The sequence below is a fragment of the Xenopus laevis genome, chromosome 4L, assembly GCF_017654675.1.
Source record: "Xenopus laevis strain J_2021 chromosome 4L, Xenopus_laevis_v10.1, whole genome shotgun sequence".
In the NCBI taxonomy this organism is placed as follows: domain Eukaryota; kingdom Metazoa; phylum Chordata; class Amphibia; order Anura; family Pipidae; genus Xenopus; species Xenopus laevis.
Genome location: NC_054377.1, coordinates 122,580,060 through 122,599,691, shown reverse-complemented (window position 1 = coordinate 122,599,691; position 19,632 = coordinate 122,580,060). Strand labels below are relative to the sequence as shown.

At 35.4% G+C, this 19,632-nt stretch overlaps 2 protein-coding genes across 5 annotated transcripts in view; one reads left to right on the top strand and one right to left on the bottom strand.

The window, feature by feature from the left end:
* The window catches only part of cenpp.L (centromere protein P L homeolog), a 150,576-nt gene that overhangs the window by 43,900 nt on the left and 87,044 nt on the right, over window positions 1-19,632 (top strand). The gene's annotated exons all lie outside the window — the stretch shown is intronic.
* On the bottom strand, window positions 2,088-8,135 carry LOC108714577 (osteomodulin). The gene is made up of 3 exons (XM_018258933.2): window positions 8,052-8,135; window positions 4,642-5,591; window positions 2,088-2,465 (listed from the first exon to the last, which is right to left on the bottom strand). The coding sequence occupies exons 2-3, from the start codon at window positions 5,567-5,569 to the stop codon at window positions 2,143-2,145; spliced, it is 1,251 nt and encodes a 416-aa protein (XP_018114422.2). The 5' UTR covers window positions 5,570-5,591; window positions 8,052-8,135; the 3' UTR covers window positions 2,088-2,142.

Below are 19,632 nucleotides of genomic sequence, written 5' to 3'. Positions count from 1 at the left end.
TTATTGCTGCTCATGAAAGCGGCAGTTGATAAAAATAGATTTAGAAAATAAAAAAACAAAAGGATGGTAAAGGCAGCAAAGGGTGGTGGATTATATAAAAGGAAGCAGCAGGTCTCAATACTATAGTTTCTATTATACATTGCATATAAATATATATTATGCATTAACAGCAAAACAAGAACAAGGAAAACAAAAACACGTCAGCCCTTAATGCCTCTCATCTTCTCAGCCTGGTTAGATTCCAGGTTAGTAATTGCAAATAGCATCAAATGGTTAACTGAATCTCACATATAGTTTCATTTATTTTCTTATCTATGTTAATTGCCCCGGGGAAGGAAATAGCCAGACATATTATTCTACCAGTGGGATCAAGCATCTTAATAACGTATAACTAAGCACAATATATGTGAAATATGGTAAAAGAACAGGTTGATAGCATTAACAAATAGGTATCAGTATCACAGATTTATCCAATCTTGCAGCTCATGGCCTGTATCATGTTATGTAGCAGTAAAATGCATGAAATGTTAATATAAGATGGTAAAGAATTAAAAATTAAGCTAACCTTCTGTAAATGTATTCCACAGTTTATTAGACATTGTATAAAGTGGTAAATCTAACCATTATTTTTTTTTCACAACCAACCAATCATGAGAGACCTTTCTTCATAAGACCAGTAGCTGTATAAGAGTTATTGATATGATTCAACATATCACATATATATAATTTTTGTAGCAGTCTTAAGATCAACATCAAAGAGAAAAATTATCAATTTCACTGATATAACGGCTATTCTTTCCATTAAAGTGGTGGTTCACCTTTAAGTCAACTTTTAGGATCTAATGGCCATATCTAAGCAACTTTTCAATTGTTCTTCACTATTTATCTTTTATAGTTTTTAAATTATTTGCCTTCTTCTGACTCTTTCCAGGTTTCAAATTGGGGTCACTGACCCCATCTAAAAAGAAAATGCTCTGTAAGGATACACATTTATTGTTATTGCTACTCTTTACTACTCATCTTTCTATCAATTCCCTGTCCTATTCATATTCCAGTCTCTTATTGCTAGGGTAATTGGGACTCTAGCAGCCAGATGGCTGAAATTGCAAACTAGAGACCTGCTGAATATAAAGCTAAATAACTCAAAAACTATAAATAATAAAAAAAGAAAACCAACTGCAAATTGTCTTAGAATATCACTCTCTATATCATACTAAAAAGAAAAGCAAAGGTGAACAACCCCTTTCATTAGAGGGGACTTGTCACCCACATATAAAAAGCTTTATAATAATAGTCTGTTGCAAATTAAAAATAAATCCATATTTTTTTTTATTAAAACACCCATACCTGTATTTAAATATCTGAGCTGTTAATCATATATTACTTTAAGCAATCTCACTGCACTCCTCTCACCTGCTCACCCTCCTCACCATCTATAATTTCATAGCCTGTGCTTGGGCATGGGCAATCGTTCCCCCATTATTAGACTGAACGAAACAAGACTTAAATAATTTATATACAGGTATGGTATCCATTATCCTGAAACCCATAATCCATAAATTTCTGAATTACGGACAGGCCATCTCTCATAGACTCCGTTCCATCCACATAATCCAAATTTTACTAAATATTTCCATTTTCTCTGTAATAATAAAACAGTAACTTATACTTGATCAAAACTAAGATTTAATTAATACTTGTTGGCAGTAAAACCAGCCTATTGGGTTTATTTAATGTTTACATAACTTTCTAGCAGGTAGATCCAAATTACGGAATGATCCATTATCTGGAAAACCCCAGGTCCTGAGCATTCTGGATAACAGGTCCCATACCTGTAATGTTTATTGTGCTCAGCTAATATGATAGAAAAGAATTTCTAATTAATTGTCGGGGTAACAGGTTCCCCTTAATCAGGGTTTTCTGCTGAACTCCTAATATATATTGTAGCGTCTTTTTTTTGCAAATACAGTATATTTGTTGTAAGCAACAGTCCAAGCCTTCTAATTCACAGCTATTGTTTTTACATAAACATTAGACAATTAATGAAAATTAGTGACAATTAATCCTCCCTTAATTTCCTTGCTAAAATTATTTTTAAAGTTTTCGTGTATTACGTTACTGGAGTGATTATCCAGATAATGATCAATATGAGTAATAATTAAAGTTATCTTCTACTCCATATTCTTCATGGCGATATTCAGCAATGCCTTCTCTGTCATCGTCATCTTCATCTTCATCCTCTTCTTCTGACACTGAGGGATGGGTAAGCATAGGCTCCTGTACCTTTGGAGTTTCACCTTCAGCGTGTTTCTGTTCACCATAATAAATGCGTTGCATGTTTGGGAAACAAAGGTAAGCAAAAGTGCTTATCGGAGCCTTTAACTTGTTTTGATCTACACGGAGGTATGTTAGGCGATTGGTGTTGGAGTGATCAATTTTTGGACACATTATTGTCATATTTAAACCTGCAAGAAAGCACAAAGGTGTAAGTATAGTAAACAAAAATATTTTAAGTTTGTTCATTATTTGGGGTATTCAGTTTCATCAAAGAGTTCTGTAGTAATTGTTGTGAAAGATTTAATTCTTGCTGGATACCTGCCAAATTTAAATTTTCCACTTTATAAGCCTTCCAAAATGTCTGCATCTAGATCACTGGTTGCTATGGGTAACTGCCCAGATGCAAATTTTGCCACTGTTCGTAACTAAGCTACGTTGTCTTCAGAATTTAATTTATTTTCTTAATTTATTCTGAATCAATTTAACATTTCAGTGAATAAAACAGAGACATTCACATAAACATTATTGGCTTAATATGTTTTTTTGCCAAGACTAGTCTACAGGATTCTAACCTTTTACTAATTAGATTAGCTGCTTTCATTTTCCTGTGTTATCCATCATATTCACATCAAATTAGAATCCCTTTCTTTTTTCATCAAACATTCTGCCTGTCAGTCATTGCTTTCTTATCATTTACCCTGTATTTTACTCTAGTGTATAATAGCTTGTACTGGCAACTTGCATTTAATTAACATTTGTATTATGTAAATTATTGGAACTAATGTGGTCATTGGGTGAGCTTTGTGAAAACTATTAGCATATAATACATTTGTATGGTACTATGTTTAGGTATGGGAACTATTTGCAGGAAACCCATTATCCAGAAAGCTACAAATTAAATTTTTTATTGACAATTATTTTCTTTCTCTCTGTAGTAATAAACAAGCCCTTTGTACTTAATCCCAATTTAGATATAATTAATACTTATTACAGGTAAAACAACCCTATTGGGTTTATTTAACATTTAATTGATTTTTTACAGGGATGTAACTACCGAGGCAGCAGGGGGTGTCGCACCCGGGCCTGCACCCTCTTGGGAGGGGCTGATTTATCAAAATGTGAGTTTAGAGTTTAATAAATAAAAACTCACCACATTATATAAATTTTTATGGGATTTTTGGAAGTGTATTTATCAGTGGGTGAAAGTTAGAACTCACAATTTAATAAATACACTTCCAAAAATACCATAGGAATGAATAGAGTTTAGGTAATTTTTTTTTTTTTATTTATTAAAATCTAAACTCACATTTTAATAAATCTGCCCCCAAAATTATGGTGATCCAAATTAAGAAAAAAAATTCTGGATTACAGGTCCCATACCTGTACAAGACTTTGCAGGTCATTTATTAAAGGTCAAGTTGTGTTTTCCTCAAGTTTTTTGACATTTATTATGCACCAAAGGTTCTAAAATAATGAAAATACTCCAGCCAAAACCTGTTGAGGTCATGTAGAAGTCAATGAAAGAGGTCCCTTAAACCATTTTAAAATGTTTTCTGCCATCATGATTTTCGGGTTTTTTTACTGTTTTTCCCCTGATTGCATTCAGTCGAGTTTTTTACATTCAGTTTTTTTTTTTCATAAATAAGCAAATATTCCAGTTGTAAGTTTATTCGAGGTAGAAATAACCTCACAATAACCTCACAAACTCAACCTTTGATAAATATCCCCCTAAATGTCCAAACATAGCCCTGGGCACAGCAGGTTGCACCCTGCCCTGTTTAGATATGCTACTACTTGTTTTATACAACAAATGAAATAAAGCAGAGAGTGAGGAAAGCTAGGGAAAGCACAAAGTGAGAGGTAGTAAATATAAGGAAGACCTTATGTTTCAGAGTATAACTTATTCTTTACATTAGTGAATGCAGTGCACAGTAGTGTGCACTGTTTATGTGTATTAATAGGAAAGATTAAAAATAATTCTAGTTTATGACTTTGCTGCATAGGAGACTTACTTGACTCAGCAACAATATCTTTTCTGGGCAACAATCATTTTCAAGATGTTGGGAAAGAATAACTTTACAGTAAGGATACCAAAAAAAAAGCCATTTTTATATTGTCCCTGCAGATAAACTTGTAACTAGAAGAAAAATAAGAAATACAAAGAACAGTCTTTGAACTACTATTTGAGTGCAGAAGAATTGGGCCCTTCAGAAACAAAAAAAAATAAGTTTTGTGACAGATGCAAATAGTCCAGTCTGGCACACAAAGCTAGTCTTACTAGTTTGGAAATAAAGCCAACTTAACCACCATCATTTGACATTAGAACTTTTTTGTGTGTATATAAAGAAAACAAAATGGTATTACTTTCCAACTCATTGTCCTCAATGTACAAGTGCTGAAGTGATCTTGGGATGAAGAAAACGTGTTGTAGCTTGTTATGACCCAGGTTTAATTCCACAAGATTAGGAAGGTTAAACATCTTTGTAGGGATTTCCTCTAGGTTGTTGTGTGACATACGAACTGCTAGTAGATTTGGAAGATTTGTAAAATAATCATCAGGGATGTTGGAGATTGAATTGTTCTCAATTGATAAATACATGAGAGATGGTGGTAGACTTGCAGGCATGAAATGCAATTTATTGTTGCACATGTTTAGTTGCATAAGTCTCCCAAGTTTGTTCAAAGTCTTTGATTTAACATTATCAATGTGGTTATTGCACAGATCAAGCATGGTTAACTTTACTAGTCCCTGCAGATCATCATCATTTATTCTGACAATCTTGTTAAAGGCAAGGGACAGTCTCTCTACAGAACCGGGAAGATCAAATGGAATCTCCTCTAAATCATTGTGATGCATAAAGATTTGCTCCAGTTTTCGAAGCTTTGCAAACACACCAACTTCAATCTTGTTTGATTTAATTTTGTTATGACTCAGATTAATTTCCTTCAAGGAAGTAGCATTTATAAAAGACTTCATAGTCACAGCTTCAATATCATTGAACTGTAGGTAAAGCTGTTGAATACGGGACGGAATTTTTGGAATATTCTTAAGCTTTCGATTGTCACAGTACATAATTAGGCCTGGTGGACAGAAGCATTCTCTAGCACAGTCATTTGTGTAAATTATTTGTGGGTCACTATAGTCTACATTTTGTGTGAACTGAACTGGTGGATGATATGGTTCATTGGGTTCTGGATCATAATCCGTTTCATAGTCGTAGCCCTCATACTGGCAAAGTCCTCTTGATAAGCATATTAAGGCTATAATTGATAATTTGATACTAATATCCATTCTTCTTTAATGCTTTCACAGCCTGCAATGAAAAAATAAGATTTTTTACACAGTTATGGTTATAGGTCATTTGCAAATCAAGGTGTAGGCTCTATTATCCACAATGCTTGATACCTGGGGGTTTCCAGGTAAGGGAGCTTTCTATAATTTGGATAATTTTACTAAGTCTTAGTATTAAATAAACCTAATAGGGTTTTGCTACAGATATAGATTCATGCAGTTTGGTTAGAATCAAGTACATGGCACTGTGTTATTATTACAGGCAGGGTCGCCATTAGAATCACAACAATTTTTGGTACCACCCGGGCCCCACCGACCCCAAGCCCCACCCCAGGTCCTGCCCACTCCACACAACAGTTAAAAGACCACACAGACATCAGTGCTAAAAAAAAACGGTAACCTCCACACACAAGTTATAAAAAGCTATTGATGGTCAGGGGCCCCCCCCCCCTTATAAGTTAAAAAAAAAAAAAAAAAAAACATTGGCGCCAGGGCCACCCTTACAAGTTAAAAAAAAATTGAGGCCCAAAGAATATTTTTTAAAAAAACATTGGCGCCACGTCCTATAGAATATTAAAATAATACATTGGTGGCCAAGGGATTAAAAAAAAATAAAAAAACACAAATTGGTGTTCAGTAGAATTGAACTCATGGCTTCAGGACTTCAACTTCGCCTCCTTTGGTGACTTTTGGTCTTTTTGCCGCCACAGGACTTCAATTTCGACTGTTTTTGTGACTTCGGGTCTTTTCGCAGCTTCGGGAGTTCGGCTTTGGCTGTTTTCATGACTTTGGGTCTTTTCGCTGCTTCAGGACTTAGATTTCAGCTGTTTTTGTGACTTCGGGTCCTTTCTCCGCTTCGGGAGTTCGGCTGTTTTCGTGGCTTTGGGTCTTTTCGGCACTTCTGGACTTACGCTTTTCGGCACTTCCGCATTTCGGCTGTTTGGGACTTAGGAAATGGCCACACGGCTTTGGCGCTGTCAGGGGGGGCCCAGCTCTTTCGAAAGTGCAGCACTGCTGGGCCCCCCTTCAGGCCCAGGACACTTGTACCCCCTGTCCCCCCCTAAAGGCGGCTCTAATTACAGGGAAATCATTTTTGTTTGCTTACAATGGACTCTTTAGGAGATGGCCATCCTGTGTTTCCAAGATTTCTGGATAATGGGTTTTCTAGATAAGGGATCCCATGCCTGTTATATTTCCATCCATTTGTTAAAAGTTATCAACATTAACATCCAATGCTGGCTTTGAGGAATGTATCTACAGCATGTTTCACTTTTGAGACTAATATTGTGTATAATGCATATACATATAATGCAAGGTAGTCTTGCTTCATTTACTTTTGAATATGTATACAGGTACGGGACCTGCTTGGAACCTGGGGTTTTCTGGATAACCGATCTTTCTGTAATTTGGATCTTTATACCTTAAGTCTACTAGAAAACCATGTAAACATTAAATAAACCAAATAGGCTGGTTCTTGCCTCCAATAAATGATATCTTAGCTGGGATCAAGTACAAGTTACTTTTTTCATTTTTACAGAGAAAAAGGATATCATTTTAAAAAATTTAGATCATTTTTATAAAATGAGTCTATGGGAGGGGGGCCTTTCCAAAAATGGGTTTCTAGATAACTTACTTGTATTCCAATATAGTCCAATATATTTGACATTTCTTAAGATACATTTTTTATGTAGATCTAAAAATGTATGATGTTTTAGATACAATACATGAATTCCTTCCTGTCTATTGTTTGAGTCAGGTATATATATATAGAGGAGATTTAGTTGCACAAAACTTAGCTTATTTCTATCAAGTGTTATAAAGGAGGGTGCAATCACCAAGAAAACTGAGTCTTCATAATGGCAACTGTCATATAAATTCAGACCTACACTCACTGACTTATATTTATATAGTTTAGCAATGAACTAAGAATAACTTAGCATTGGTGCTGGAGACTATTAAACATAATGCTTTGCAGGCAGTTCATCAAGCAATTTTAAAGTAACTGGGCGACAGTTTCTGTCCTTTAATTATACTAATTAAATTTGTAAAATTCCAGGCATGCCTGGTAAGCATTGATTAATGAACTAGTTTTACTTTGTGTATTTAGTGTGGGCCCATGAAAAAAAAAACATGATTTAGTGATTTTCATAGAATATTTTCTTGCTAATTAAGATTAATGATATGCACATAACAACTTCTGCATTTTCTGGAATGTTCTAATTAATGAAAACCAAACAATAGTACTGTTAAACATGTCAAACTATTGCACATTCTGGCTATACACAAAACTATTACATGTTCAGTTTGTTTGAGACCTAATAAAAACCCAGCTGTGACACTTGGCATGCAAACGCTCTTTCTATTAACTGGATCATTCATGGGATTTAATCACACATTCTTGCATTAATAAAGCCCTCTTTTACTTTTAAGGACAGATCAAAGACTCAATCTGCTTCATAACTTTTTAGAAGTATTTTCATACCTGGATGATTGTGCCCTTTTTTCTCTGAATGAAGGCTGAGACAGGTCTTCTTGGTTAAAATGCTGACTTGACTGAATGTCAAACACCCGAATATGTAGCAAATTCAACCTGTCTTAGCAGAGAGATATTGTTTTGAGTCAGATCAGAGCAATTCTTTGTTGCTAAGAATCACTGCAAGTAGTCTTGACATAAACTAAAATGATGTGCATTTCATTGAGCGTAGCCTTCTGTGGAATAAAGTATAACCCTTGAAATTTTGGCAAAGAATAGTTGGCCTAATCTGTGTTCCTTCTTATTTTTGGTTTGAGGTGTGGCATAAAATTCCTTCAGTTTAAAAAAAAAATTGTAACCGAGGAAGATGACTATAACATGTTTAGATTTCTTTTTCTGAATTTGTCATTTGATGCAAACTATTTTTAAAAGACATTTTTTAAGCAACATCAACCTTAACAGATAATGGGCAAGATTAGATTCAATGAGAAAAGCGTATATCTTGAAAAAGCAATAGAAGTCTGTGGGGAAAATTTTAATTGAATTAGGAGTCATTTTTTTATCATCAAATTGAACCTGGCCAAGTATTTTTTTTTAATTCAGGTTAAAATCCCTTACTCTGTATGCAGATGTTATTTCAGTGCAATCATTATGAAGTTGCTACAGTACTGATAAATGGAGTAACCCTTCATTTTTCATATGATGTAGCAATTTTATTCTCGACTAGTTCTGTCCAGCTATTGCATATGAAGGGGGATTTCTATTAAAGGTCAAGTTGTGTTTTTCCTGTAAAAAAATGTTTACGTTTTTAGAGGGTAGTTTCACTAGAAACTCTCATTTTTCAGGATAAAAAAGAATCGAACCATTTGAAGATTTTCAGTTTTTTTACGGTGGGTTTCGTTCGAAAAATTGATCAATTCAAGGTTTTCTTTTTTAGCCTATAACACGATCAATGCATGTATTCGAGTTTTTCCCCCCAATTGCGTTCAATCAAGTTTTTTTAGATTAGGGTTTTTTTCATAAATAAGCAAACATTCATTGTGAGTTTGTTTGCGGTAGAAAAAAAACTCACAAACTTGACCTTTGATAAATAACCCCCTAAATTTGTATTTCTTCATTAAAAGGCATAATTAGCTACGTGTTCATGATGCAGTTTGTAACTTATTAATTTTATCCCGTATGTCCGTTTAGCTCTTCAGACTGGAGGCCATAAAATGTTTAGTTGGTTTCCAGCTGGACAGAACTGTTCTAGACTAATCTGACATAATCTGACTTCACAGACACACAAACCCTAACCCTAACCCTGCTTTATTCTAATTGTTTTATAGGAAAATGGATAGGCTTTTAATATAGGTGTATATTTAAGTACAGGTATGGAACCTATTATCCATAATGCTCGGGACCTGGGGTTTTCCGGATAACGGATCTTTCTTTAATTTGGATCTTCATACCTTAAAGAGATACTGACATCAGAAAATAACCCTTTTTATTATCTATTATTATTATTGTCTTTGAATGCTATTTATAATTTTGCCATAAAAGTATTTGACTGATGCTTTTACATTACCTTTCTTACTACCCTGTTCTTCTATGAGGGTGCTGCCATATTTGTCCAGCAGTAGTCCATTGGCATTAGAAACTCTAACTGACAGGTTAAGAAGGGACAGTCAGGTTGACAAAACAGGTTTAGCTTCAAGTGACATTTACTTACAAAAGCAGAACTATTAGCGAAAAACGATCAACATGACCTATAGGTAACTTTTAATGTAGATTAATATTTTGAAAATAATTTTTTTGTGTCTGTATCACTTTAGCTACTAGAAAATCATGTAAACATAAAAAAACCCAATAGGCTGGTTTTGCTTTTAATAAGGATTAATTATGTCTTAGTTTGGATTTAATACAAGGAGGGCTGGAACTAGGGGTAGGCAGAGTAGGCACATGCCTAGGGCGCAAATCTGGGGGCACGTACCTTCTCTGTCTCCAATCCCTAGTCCGGTCTCTTCTCATTACTCTCATGCCGGTTGTTCCAGGCTGAAATGTACTATGCATGTGTCTATTCACACGCACCTATCCGCACACATCTGCTCACGAGATGCAGCGTGACCACACAGGTTACCTAGGGCGCCAGGCCAGCGCTGAATACAAGGTATTGTTTTATTATTACAGAGAAAAAGGAAACCATTTTTAAAAATTCATATTATTTGGATAACATGTAGCCCATCGGGTTTCTGGATAATGGATCCCATGCCTGTATAAGTTATACAAGTAAACGTGAAACTAACTAGAGGCAAAGTTATCCTAGAAATGTTTGGTACTAGATGTAAGAATAACTAGTGCTCTGAAGAAATATTTTGTTTTTTTGTGGCATTCCATCTTTCGAATTCTTTGTGCGGCATGGATCTACCACAAAATATCTACCGGTACTTAGATTTATATATACAACTCAGCTGTTAGCTATGATATGTAACCTTAAAACTTTTTGTTCAACCAATTTGCTTTTTTCACACTTAAATTCATATGACATTAACACCGTGATATAAAGAAATTAAGGTGTGCTATGCCAGTTTACTCAAAATTATGTATTTGTTTTGCACTCTACCCATTCTATTCCTGTGTGACATTCATACCATATAATAAACCTTAATTAGTTTTGTTTGGCATTATATATATATATATATATATATATATATATATATATATATATATATATATATATATATACAGTATAGTGACTATAGTAGCACCTCTTGTAAAATATATGTTACCATTACCATATAAAACCACAAGGCCAAAGGCCGAGTGTTTTTATACAGGTCATGGAACTCCGAGGTGACTTCTAATAATACATTATTTATTATAATTTACAAGTTTCAGTGAGTCATGTGACAAAAATAACATTACTAAGCTCCCATTATAACCGATGACATCATTAAGCACTGTTTATAAGGATATAATTTATAGAATAGTCATGTTTCTTGTGTATTATATATATTTACATATATATATATATATATATTTACACTCCTTTCACCAGTCTGGGTGCAAGTAAAGAATGCTCCTTTGACCCTAATCAGGGCCTGTGCCCTTTCTTAGATTTAACAGCCCAAATCAATTGGCATTTTTATGCAAAATATACTACCAATTTGGTAGCCACTTAAGGTTTCAGCAAACTTAAATGACCTTCATAAAGCTGCTAACATCTGTTTATAAAGGACAGCATTGTACAATAAATGGGTGTAATCACTGAACACTGAGCAACCAGTAACTGATAGAAGAGGTGAAAAATGTACAATCTAAAAGAAGAAGTTAAGACGCAAAGTGTGGTAAAGGGCAAGATCAGATATCAGCAAGATGTGAGAGGTAGTACTGGGTATTGTATTTAGCAGCACACTAAACCTATGCTAAACTAGGTAAGCTTCTTTGAAGAACTGTCTTTTTAGCTGCTAAATACAATGAAAAATTAACGAAAATATTGTCCTTAGAAACAGAATAGTTTCTGACACATCTTTCTTCCTTCATAGAAGCTCTTAAATCTAATTTGATTATTTTTAGTGATTGTATTTAAAGTTATTAGGAGTCAGAGTACATTTTTAATGACTCTGACACCGACTCCAGATGCCCAAAATTGCTCCAGACTCAGACTCTGACTCCACAGCTCTGGAAAAATGTCCATCAAGTTCAACCCCTCCAAACAAATCCTAGTGCACATACTTAGAAAACTAGGGTTGCTACCTGTCCGGATTTCACTAGGACAGCCCAGTTTTTGGAAGGGCTTAGGAAATCTGGACAGGACATTGAAGTGACTGATATGGCGATCAGCCAATAGCTGATTGCCATGCCATCAGTCCCACCCCTGACATCATCTGCCCCACCTCCCACATCAATGGCCCATCCCTGATGTCACCCGGCCCGCCCCCATCACTAAGCCCACCCACTATGTCACTGCCGCACCATCCTAAGTCACCGTCCTGCCCTGCCTGTTTTCAAAGAAATAAAAAGGTGGCAACCCTATATAAAACACCTATCTATACACACATATATATATATAACTATATATGCCAATATCTATATTTACTGTAGCTTTTAACATCACAATAGCCTTGAATATTATCCAAGAAATTATTTAAGAACCCCTCTAAAAGGCTTTAACAGAATCTGCTATCACAATATTTTACCTTTTATATTCCTTTCTGTACCACTGATAAAAATTTCTGACGAAAAGAGTTATCATCGATGAGAATTTAGGTTTCAATTTATTTCTTTTTATGCATATCTAACAGCTAATAGAGTATATTTTTATTGCAATTTTGATATTGTAAAATGCTTCTGTATTGTTGCTACTTTTATGGTCATTTCTATATAGAGCACCTACAGAATCTAAATTATCATAAGATTTCTTAAACTTTAGACAAGTTTAAAGTTTTAATCTTACATTTACATTTTATACATTGATGTTAATTCATTTGGTATTCTAATCGATTTCCCTTGTTCCTGATATACGTGGGGGAGTTGGTGTTCGCTGGCGGTTATGTGTGAAGTCCCCTTTTCACTCAGTGGAAATTTGGGTGTGTGATACGTGGCATGTGGGACTCTTGCCAGAACTGAATTAGTGTAGATCTCTTCCATATGTTTCCTGTTAGAGCAGCTCAGTTTGCAAAGATTATGCCTCCACAGAGAAGAAAAGCATTTTGTTCTGTTTAAACAATAGCAGAGTACTGGACCTTATATTTATACATTCATTCATTAAAAAAATGTGTTTTATAACATAGAAATAACAATTGTCTTTATCTGAAAGAGCATCTAGTACCACTTATAGATCCATATGTTGTATATACATTAAAGAATATATACTAAAGAAGCATAACTGAGTGATGGAGTGCCTGATACACATAACGGTATCGGGCAGCTCCATGTGGGAGCGGCAACAAAACAGCCAGAGGCACACTTAAAATGTTAAGGAACAGGCAGCAGTAGCAGATATATTGTAGCTCTAGGGTCACAAGGAAACAGCTGGCTTGTGGGATGCAAAAGCACTCCACTTGGGAGATATTTGGGATATATATGTCCATTTGACATATTGTGTAGTTTGGCAACACACATGGTCAGACAAATTGTACTGTATCACTGCAGACATGTGGTCACATCCAGCTTAATGGAGCTATTCAGGCCAGAAGCACCCAACCTGGAAGGTTCTGTTCCAGGTTGGGTGATAAATGCATGTACAGGTAGGGGATTCGTTACCCGGAAACACCTTAAACAGAAAAATACAAATTACAGAGAGGCCATCTCCCATAGACTCCATTTTATCCAAATAATCCAATTTTTAAGAAACAATTTATATTTAATAATAAAGCAGTGCCTTGTACATGGAGGGTGGTGGATTGGGCTTTTCACATTAGGGGGGTTTAGTTCTCCTCTTAGGTTCTAGGGCAAGTGCATTTTCCTTGGAACAAAATTCTGCAGTGGGGCCCCATCCACTTCCCTCCATAGTGTCCCCTCCCTGCGTCCTCCCCTCATAGTGCATTAGTGAAAAATGTGTGCTCAAGGGAGCTATCTTCCGCATCTTCAGTTTTCTTCGGATCCTCTTTCTTCCCTTCGGCCATTTACGGAGTTTCCAGCGCATATGCAGTTCGTACGAACACCGGACTAGCTCCAACTGCACATGCACCAAATATCTTAGTGTTGACATCCCTCTACTAAAGAAAACTGAAGATTTGGAAGATGGCGCCCTTCAGCTCCGCCGTGCTACTCAGCACGGATACGTGAGATTCACAATTAGGAACACGTTTTCACTAATGCACTATGCTAGGAGGAAGCAGAGAGGGGACACTATGGAGGGTATTGGATGGGGTTTTCGCATTGGGGGGGGGGTTAGTTTTCCTTAAACTGGCTAGGGCAAGGGCGTTTTCCTTGGAACAAAATCCTGCAGTGGGGCCAGTCTCAAGAGACCGTGATGAACGGGAACATTATAGGTGTTACTTGCCATGAACAGAGCAGTGTGCAAAAAAAAGGCCACATTCCATACTTGCACACTGTGTGTAGCCTAACCTGTATTTACACAGTTTCAAGATGCAGAGACCTGCGGCATTGCATTCAGCCGAGTGCAAATCCACTACGCTAATTCATTAAAATTCGAAGTTGCATCTCTGTAGCCGAACGCTGGCAAAGTTTAGCTAGCGTTAATTCGTCCGCACGAGCATTTCAAAGAGAACTTTAGCTAGAGTTAATTTCTGCCTAACAATACTTCATTAGTACTCTTACGCAATTCAAGTCAATTTGAATAAGTCAGGGACATACAGTTCGTATAGACGTCTTTATTAGAGAGGTTGGTGAAATGCTTTTAGTGCCCACTTATTATTACAAGTGTCCAAGAAGCAAAATAAAGACAAAAGAGATCCTCTAATGCCCTACACATGAGCCCATCCTAAAACAAATGTGTCATGCCCCTCAAATAGTTGGAAAAAAATGTTTGCACATAAATCTTTAATAGTTGCAACTTCTGAAGGCAATCCCGCTTTAAAATATGAAAAAATGCCAGCGTTTTTCAGAACTTTTATGACTTTCCGGCATACCGGATATGATGTCACTGACATAAGATTGAGGAGGATGAAGCTTTATTTTATCAGTTCATCAGGTCTAAGGTGGCGAAGGAAACTCTGGCAAAAGAGGTAATGATCGTTCGCCTGAGCGATGGTGAATTTTCACTAGTGACAGCCACTTCGCCCTTTAGTAAATCTGTCCCTCAGTGTTTGTATCATTGTGTCATTACCGCTGCTCAGCACAAATTTAATACTGTATATAAACAAATATTAGTTGTTTTTAAAAATGCTATTTTATGTAATAATCTGAATCCTTTCTAACCACATGCAGTACTCATTGGGGTGGAAGGATTCTATATAGCTGATGTGCCCAGCACTACTGTTGACAGAGTTTACCACCCCATAGATGAGATTGGCATTTAACTACTCAAAGCAGTCAAACACATTATGACCAATTGATATAGGTATCCGGTTTAACCATCAGAAAAATGTTCCAGACAGTGAGCAAAGTTTTAATAAAATGAGAGAATATCAAAGTGTTGTGAATGTTTCAGAATTCTCCAGTTTGATATGTAGTAAATCAGCCACAAGGTCTCAAGATGTGAGAGACTAGTGTCAGAAATATAGGCACTTGGGTCATAGGGTCAGGTAGGTTATGATTTTAAGTAAAGATATGGATGACAGATGGAAAATATATGAGACAGCAGGTCACAATTACCTTACAGGAGTGACTACTGCTAATGTGAGGTCTACTTTTAGTGATTTTGTCCCATTATGATCTACATCCATAATAGCATTTTTAGCAATTTGTATTACTTAAATATTATAATTATGGGAAAACTTATATTGCTATATTTAAGAATGTAATCATTTATTATGTATTATTATTGTATAATTGTTATTATTATTATTATTATTATTATTATTAACTATGTCTTTTGTAACCATAACAGAGTAAATACAGTATCTGAATAAAACAGTAGGGTGATTTAGACAAGATCGGGATCTACCAGTAGACCTTTAGCTGGTGATCAGTAGATCTCAAGACACTGTCAACAAACGAATACATAGTCATCTGTGAAGGTGTTGAGCCCCCTAAAAATGAAAACTTTGAGATTCCTTGTTTTACCCATCTCTAAAATTACCCTTGATATTTCACTGACCAGCAAACTAGGTGAAACAATTTTATTGAAACCTTTAAAGGGGTTGTTCACCTTTCATTTAACTTTTAAACATTAATTTAACATTTATCAAAAACACAATTTAACATTTATCAAAGGTTTCATTGATTTTTACCTGAAAATTGAGTTTTCTAGGGTATTTTTCAGTCACAACTCTAATTTTTCTTAATTTTTTGAAATTTATTATACCCCAGCTAAAACCTGTCAAGGTCATGTTGAAGTCAGTGGCAGAGGTCCCTTCAACCATTTGAAGATATCTGTAGCCTTCATGATGTTTGGGTTTCGTCTGAAAACTCAATTAATTTGAGCAAGTTTTTTTTCGACAAAAACTCAAATTAGCCAAGTTTTCTTTACCACAAATTCACTGATCCGAGTTTTTCCCTATTCAAGTTTTTTCTTAAATCAGAAAACATTTGAGTTATAAAAACCTCACAAACCTCTAAAACTCTGCCTTTGATAAATAACCCCATTAGTATAATGTAGAGTGCAATTCTGAAGCAATTGTTTTTCTTTTTTTATTATATGTGGTTTTTGAGTTATTTAGCTTTTTATTCAGCAGCTCTCTAGTGTGCAATATCAGCAATCTGGTTGCTAGGGTCCAAATTACCTTTGCAACCATGCATAGATTTGAATAAGAGACTGGAATATGAATAGGAGAGGACTTGAATAGGAAGATGGTTCATAAAAAGGTGCAGTAACAATGCATTTGTAGACTTCCAGAGCATTTGTTTTTAGATGGGGTCAGTGACCTTCATTTGAAAGCTGGAAAGGGTCAGAAGAAGAAAAAGGCAAATAATTCAAAAAAGAAAAAATGAAGGCCAGTTGAAAAGTTGTTAAGAATTTGTCATTTTATAACATACTAAAAATGTACTTAAAGGTGAACCACCCCTTTAAGGTAATAATATTTTTTCTACATGGCTCCCAATAAGTTTTGTTTTAGTCCAAATGGATGCTCAAGCAATGGCTTCTTGGCAGTCTTTGAAAATAATAAATATCCAAGATACAAAAACTACTAATTGGTCTGTACTCATCCTTCTGTTGAATTTATGAAATGTTTATATGCTCCAGTGACTTATATATCTTATACATATTACTGTATGTGTTTGTTATAGGTATAGGATCCATTATACGGAAACCCATTATCCAGAAATCTCAGAATTACAGGAAGGACCGTTCCCATAGACTCCATTTTAATCAAATAATTCAAAATTTTAAAAATCTTTTCCTTCTCTGTAATAATAAAACTGTTCGTTATACTTGATCTCAGCTAAGATATAATTAATCCTAAGTGTAGTAGTAACTTACGTTAAGAACATGCCAGCACCTCCAACCAAAGGCCAGAAACAGTTTTGCAGAAAGATGGCAACTCTACCTATAGCATGTATTTATAAATTAGATGTTGCATCACAAACCTCCAGTTTAAAGAATTTTTGTAAGTTTATGTGTAAACTGTTTTGCATGGGAGTTTTTCCCTATTTGAAGCCTATGCCACATATGGGTAATGCAGCAGGAATCTAAGAACCCAAAACTGAGTCTGAAAAACTAATCTGGAGAAAAAGTATTCAAATGTGTTGAAATATAAGTATCACATTCTTCATATTATGTTTAAATAATCATAGCAGCAGTATCTGGGAGAGCATATAGATATTTTCCCAGTTTCAACTTCATTAAAAATCTTACAGAAAAGAAATTGTAGGGTTTTTTTTCAGCGTTTTTAAACTGTTAATGAATACTTTTCAGGTATGTAAAACAACTACCGCAATGATGTACTTTTTGTGACTACATAATTGTTTGTAGGGATGCACCGAATCCACTATTTTGGATTCGGCCAAACCCCCGAATCCTTCATGAATGATTCGGCAGAATACCGAACCAAATCCTAATTTGCATATGCAAATTAGGGGTGGGAAGGGGAAAACATTTTTACTTCCTTGTTTTGTGACAAAAAGTCACGCGATTTCCCTTCCTGTCCCTAATTTGCATATGCAAATTCGGATTTGGTTCGGCCAGGCAGAAGGATTCGGCCAAATCCTAATCCTGCTGAAAAAGGCTGAATCCTGGTCGAATCCCAAACCGAATCCTGGATTCGGTGCATCCCTAATTGTTTGGTCTTTGAACAAGCTGCCCTCGATTAAAGTTTCCTAATTTATATTAACCCTGAGCAGGTTGCAGTCTCTACTGGAGTCTCTGGCTCCAAAGGCATCCAGTGTTCAGAAAGACTGCTGTTAACTGAGGATTCCTCTGTAACTGTTTTGACCGATTCAAGCTAGATCAATAGAGGCCACATGCTAATTTATAGAGCTAATACTGCCACCAGCTGGTTCATATTCAGTAAGCTAATGAATATTTATTAGCATACTTTTTCAACATTGGGCCTAAAAACTAGGCAGATATTTATATAAAACTACTTCTATTACTTTTTTACTTTTTAATTATTTCATATTTTATGGCCAAATGTATGTAATAAAATTACACACCAGTCTCCTTGCATGCCTGATATTTGGTAGGAGGTTAAAATACATGGCAGTTTTATCAGTCTTTGTTCGTAGTTCTCCTGCCTTTCAAAACACGTTCACTGACAGTTTACCAGTGTTTTAACATAGAATAACAACCTTTTCGACTAACTGCTAGCTGAACCAGAGGAAGGCGAAAAACTGAAGCACCAGAGAGTTTATTATATGACCCCCTTATATTTATATATATATATATATATATATATATATATATATATATATATATATATATATATATATATATATATATATATATATATATATATATATATATATATATATATATATATATATATAGTTATCCTATCCGGCAAGTGCCTCTTTTACAGTATAAACAATCCTTAATTGGCCAGCCTTTCTTCATAACTGAGACCTTCCCTATCTTTAGCCAGCTTATAAAATAAATCCACAATACAGCATATATGTTGAACAAGGAATAGCACCTTTCTTGGAATCGATGTACCCAGCATATAGATGGCAGTATTTCCAAATAAAATCGCACAGAAAACCTCATAGGGATGCACTGTATCAGCACAGGGGCATGTTGGAAAACATAAGTGCAAATGTGCACCAAAAACATGGTAGTTTGGAGTAGAAAGACATAGTCACCTATTTTACTTTCATCAGCATGTTTTTTGGCACAAATATATGCTTTTCTGGGGATAACCGAGTTTTTAAGGCTTTTATCACACATGAAAAGCAGGCAGAAAAAGCACCTGATGTCAACATAAATGTGGGTGCAAGGTGCCTTACACAATTGTTGACTGGATATGGCTTCAAATAAATTTATGAGGGCAGTGTTGGGAGCTTTCAGGGCTGTTGAATTTCTGAAAGAGCCCTGTGTTGCATTACCCTAAGGCAACGTTTCACACAGGGATACTAGATGCCATTCCTATAAGACTAGCAAGTGGCATGATATACTGAACTCATTTTTTTCCAATATTTCACCTCTTGAATAAAGTAAATACAAAAGAAAGAACAATTGCAGGACATATTAAAGGCGAATTGTCATTGATAAGAAGCATGGATCTACCTTGTGCATTCAAATTTTTTTTCAAATAAATGGTTTATTATATCATTCAGGCAGAGAATGGTCTGATTTAAGATGATCCACCAAATCTACATTACGCCCCTGAGGCTTAAAGCTATGGGGAAACTAGATGGAGCCAATGATGTGAAATGTGGTATAGGGGAGGCCAGATTCCTTCATTCAATATGGGAATGTCTTAGGGTAGCAGCATTTTGGATAGAAGTCATTTGCTACAATAATGAATGCCTAGCCCTCCATGGAATCAGGTCTCCCAAGACCTGCTTATTAGGCATAATAGATGAGTTAGTACCTCTGCAAAAATCG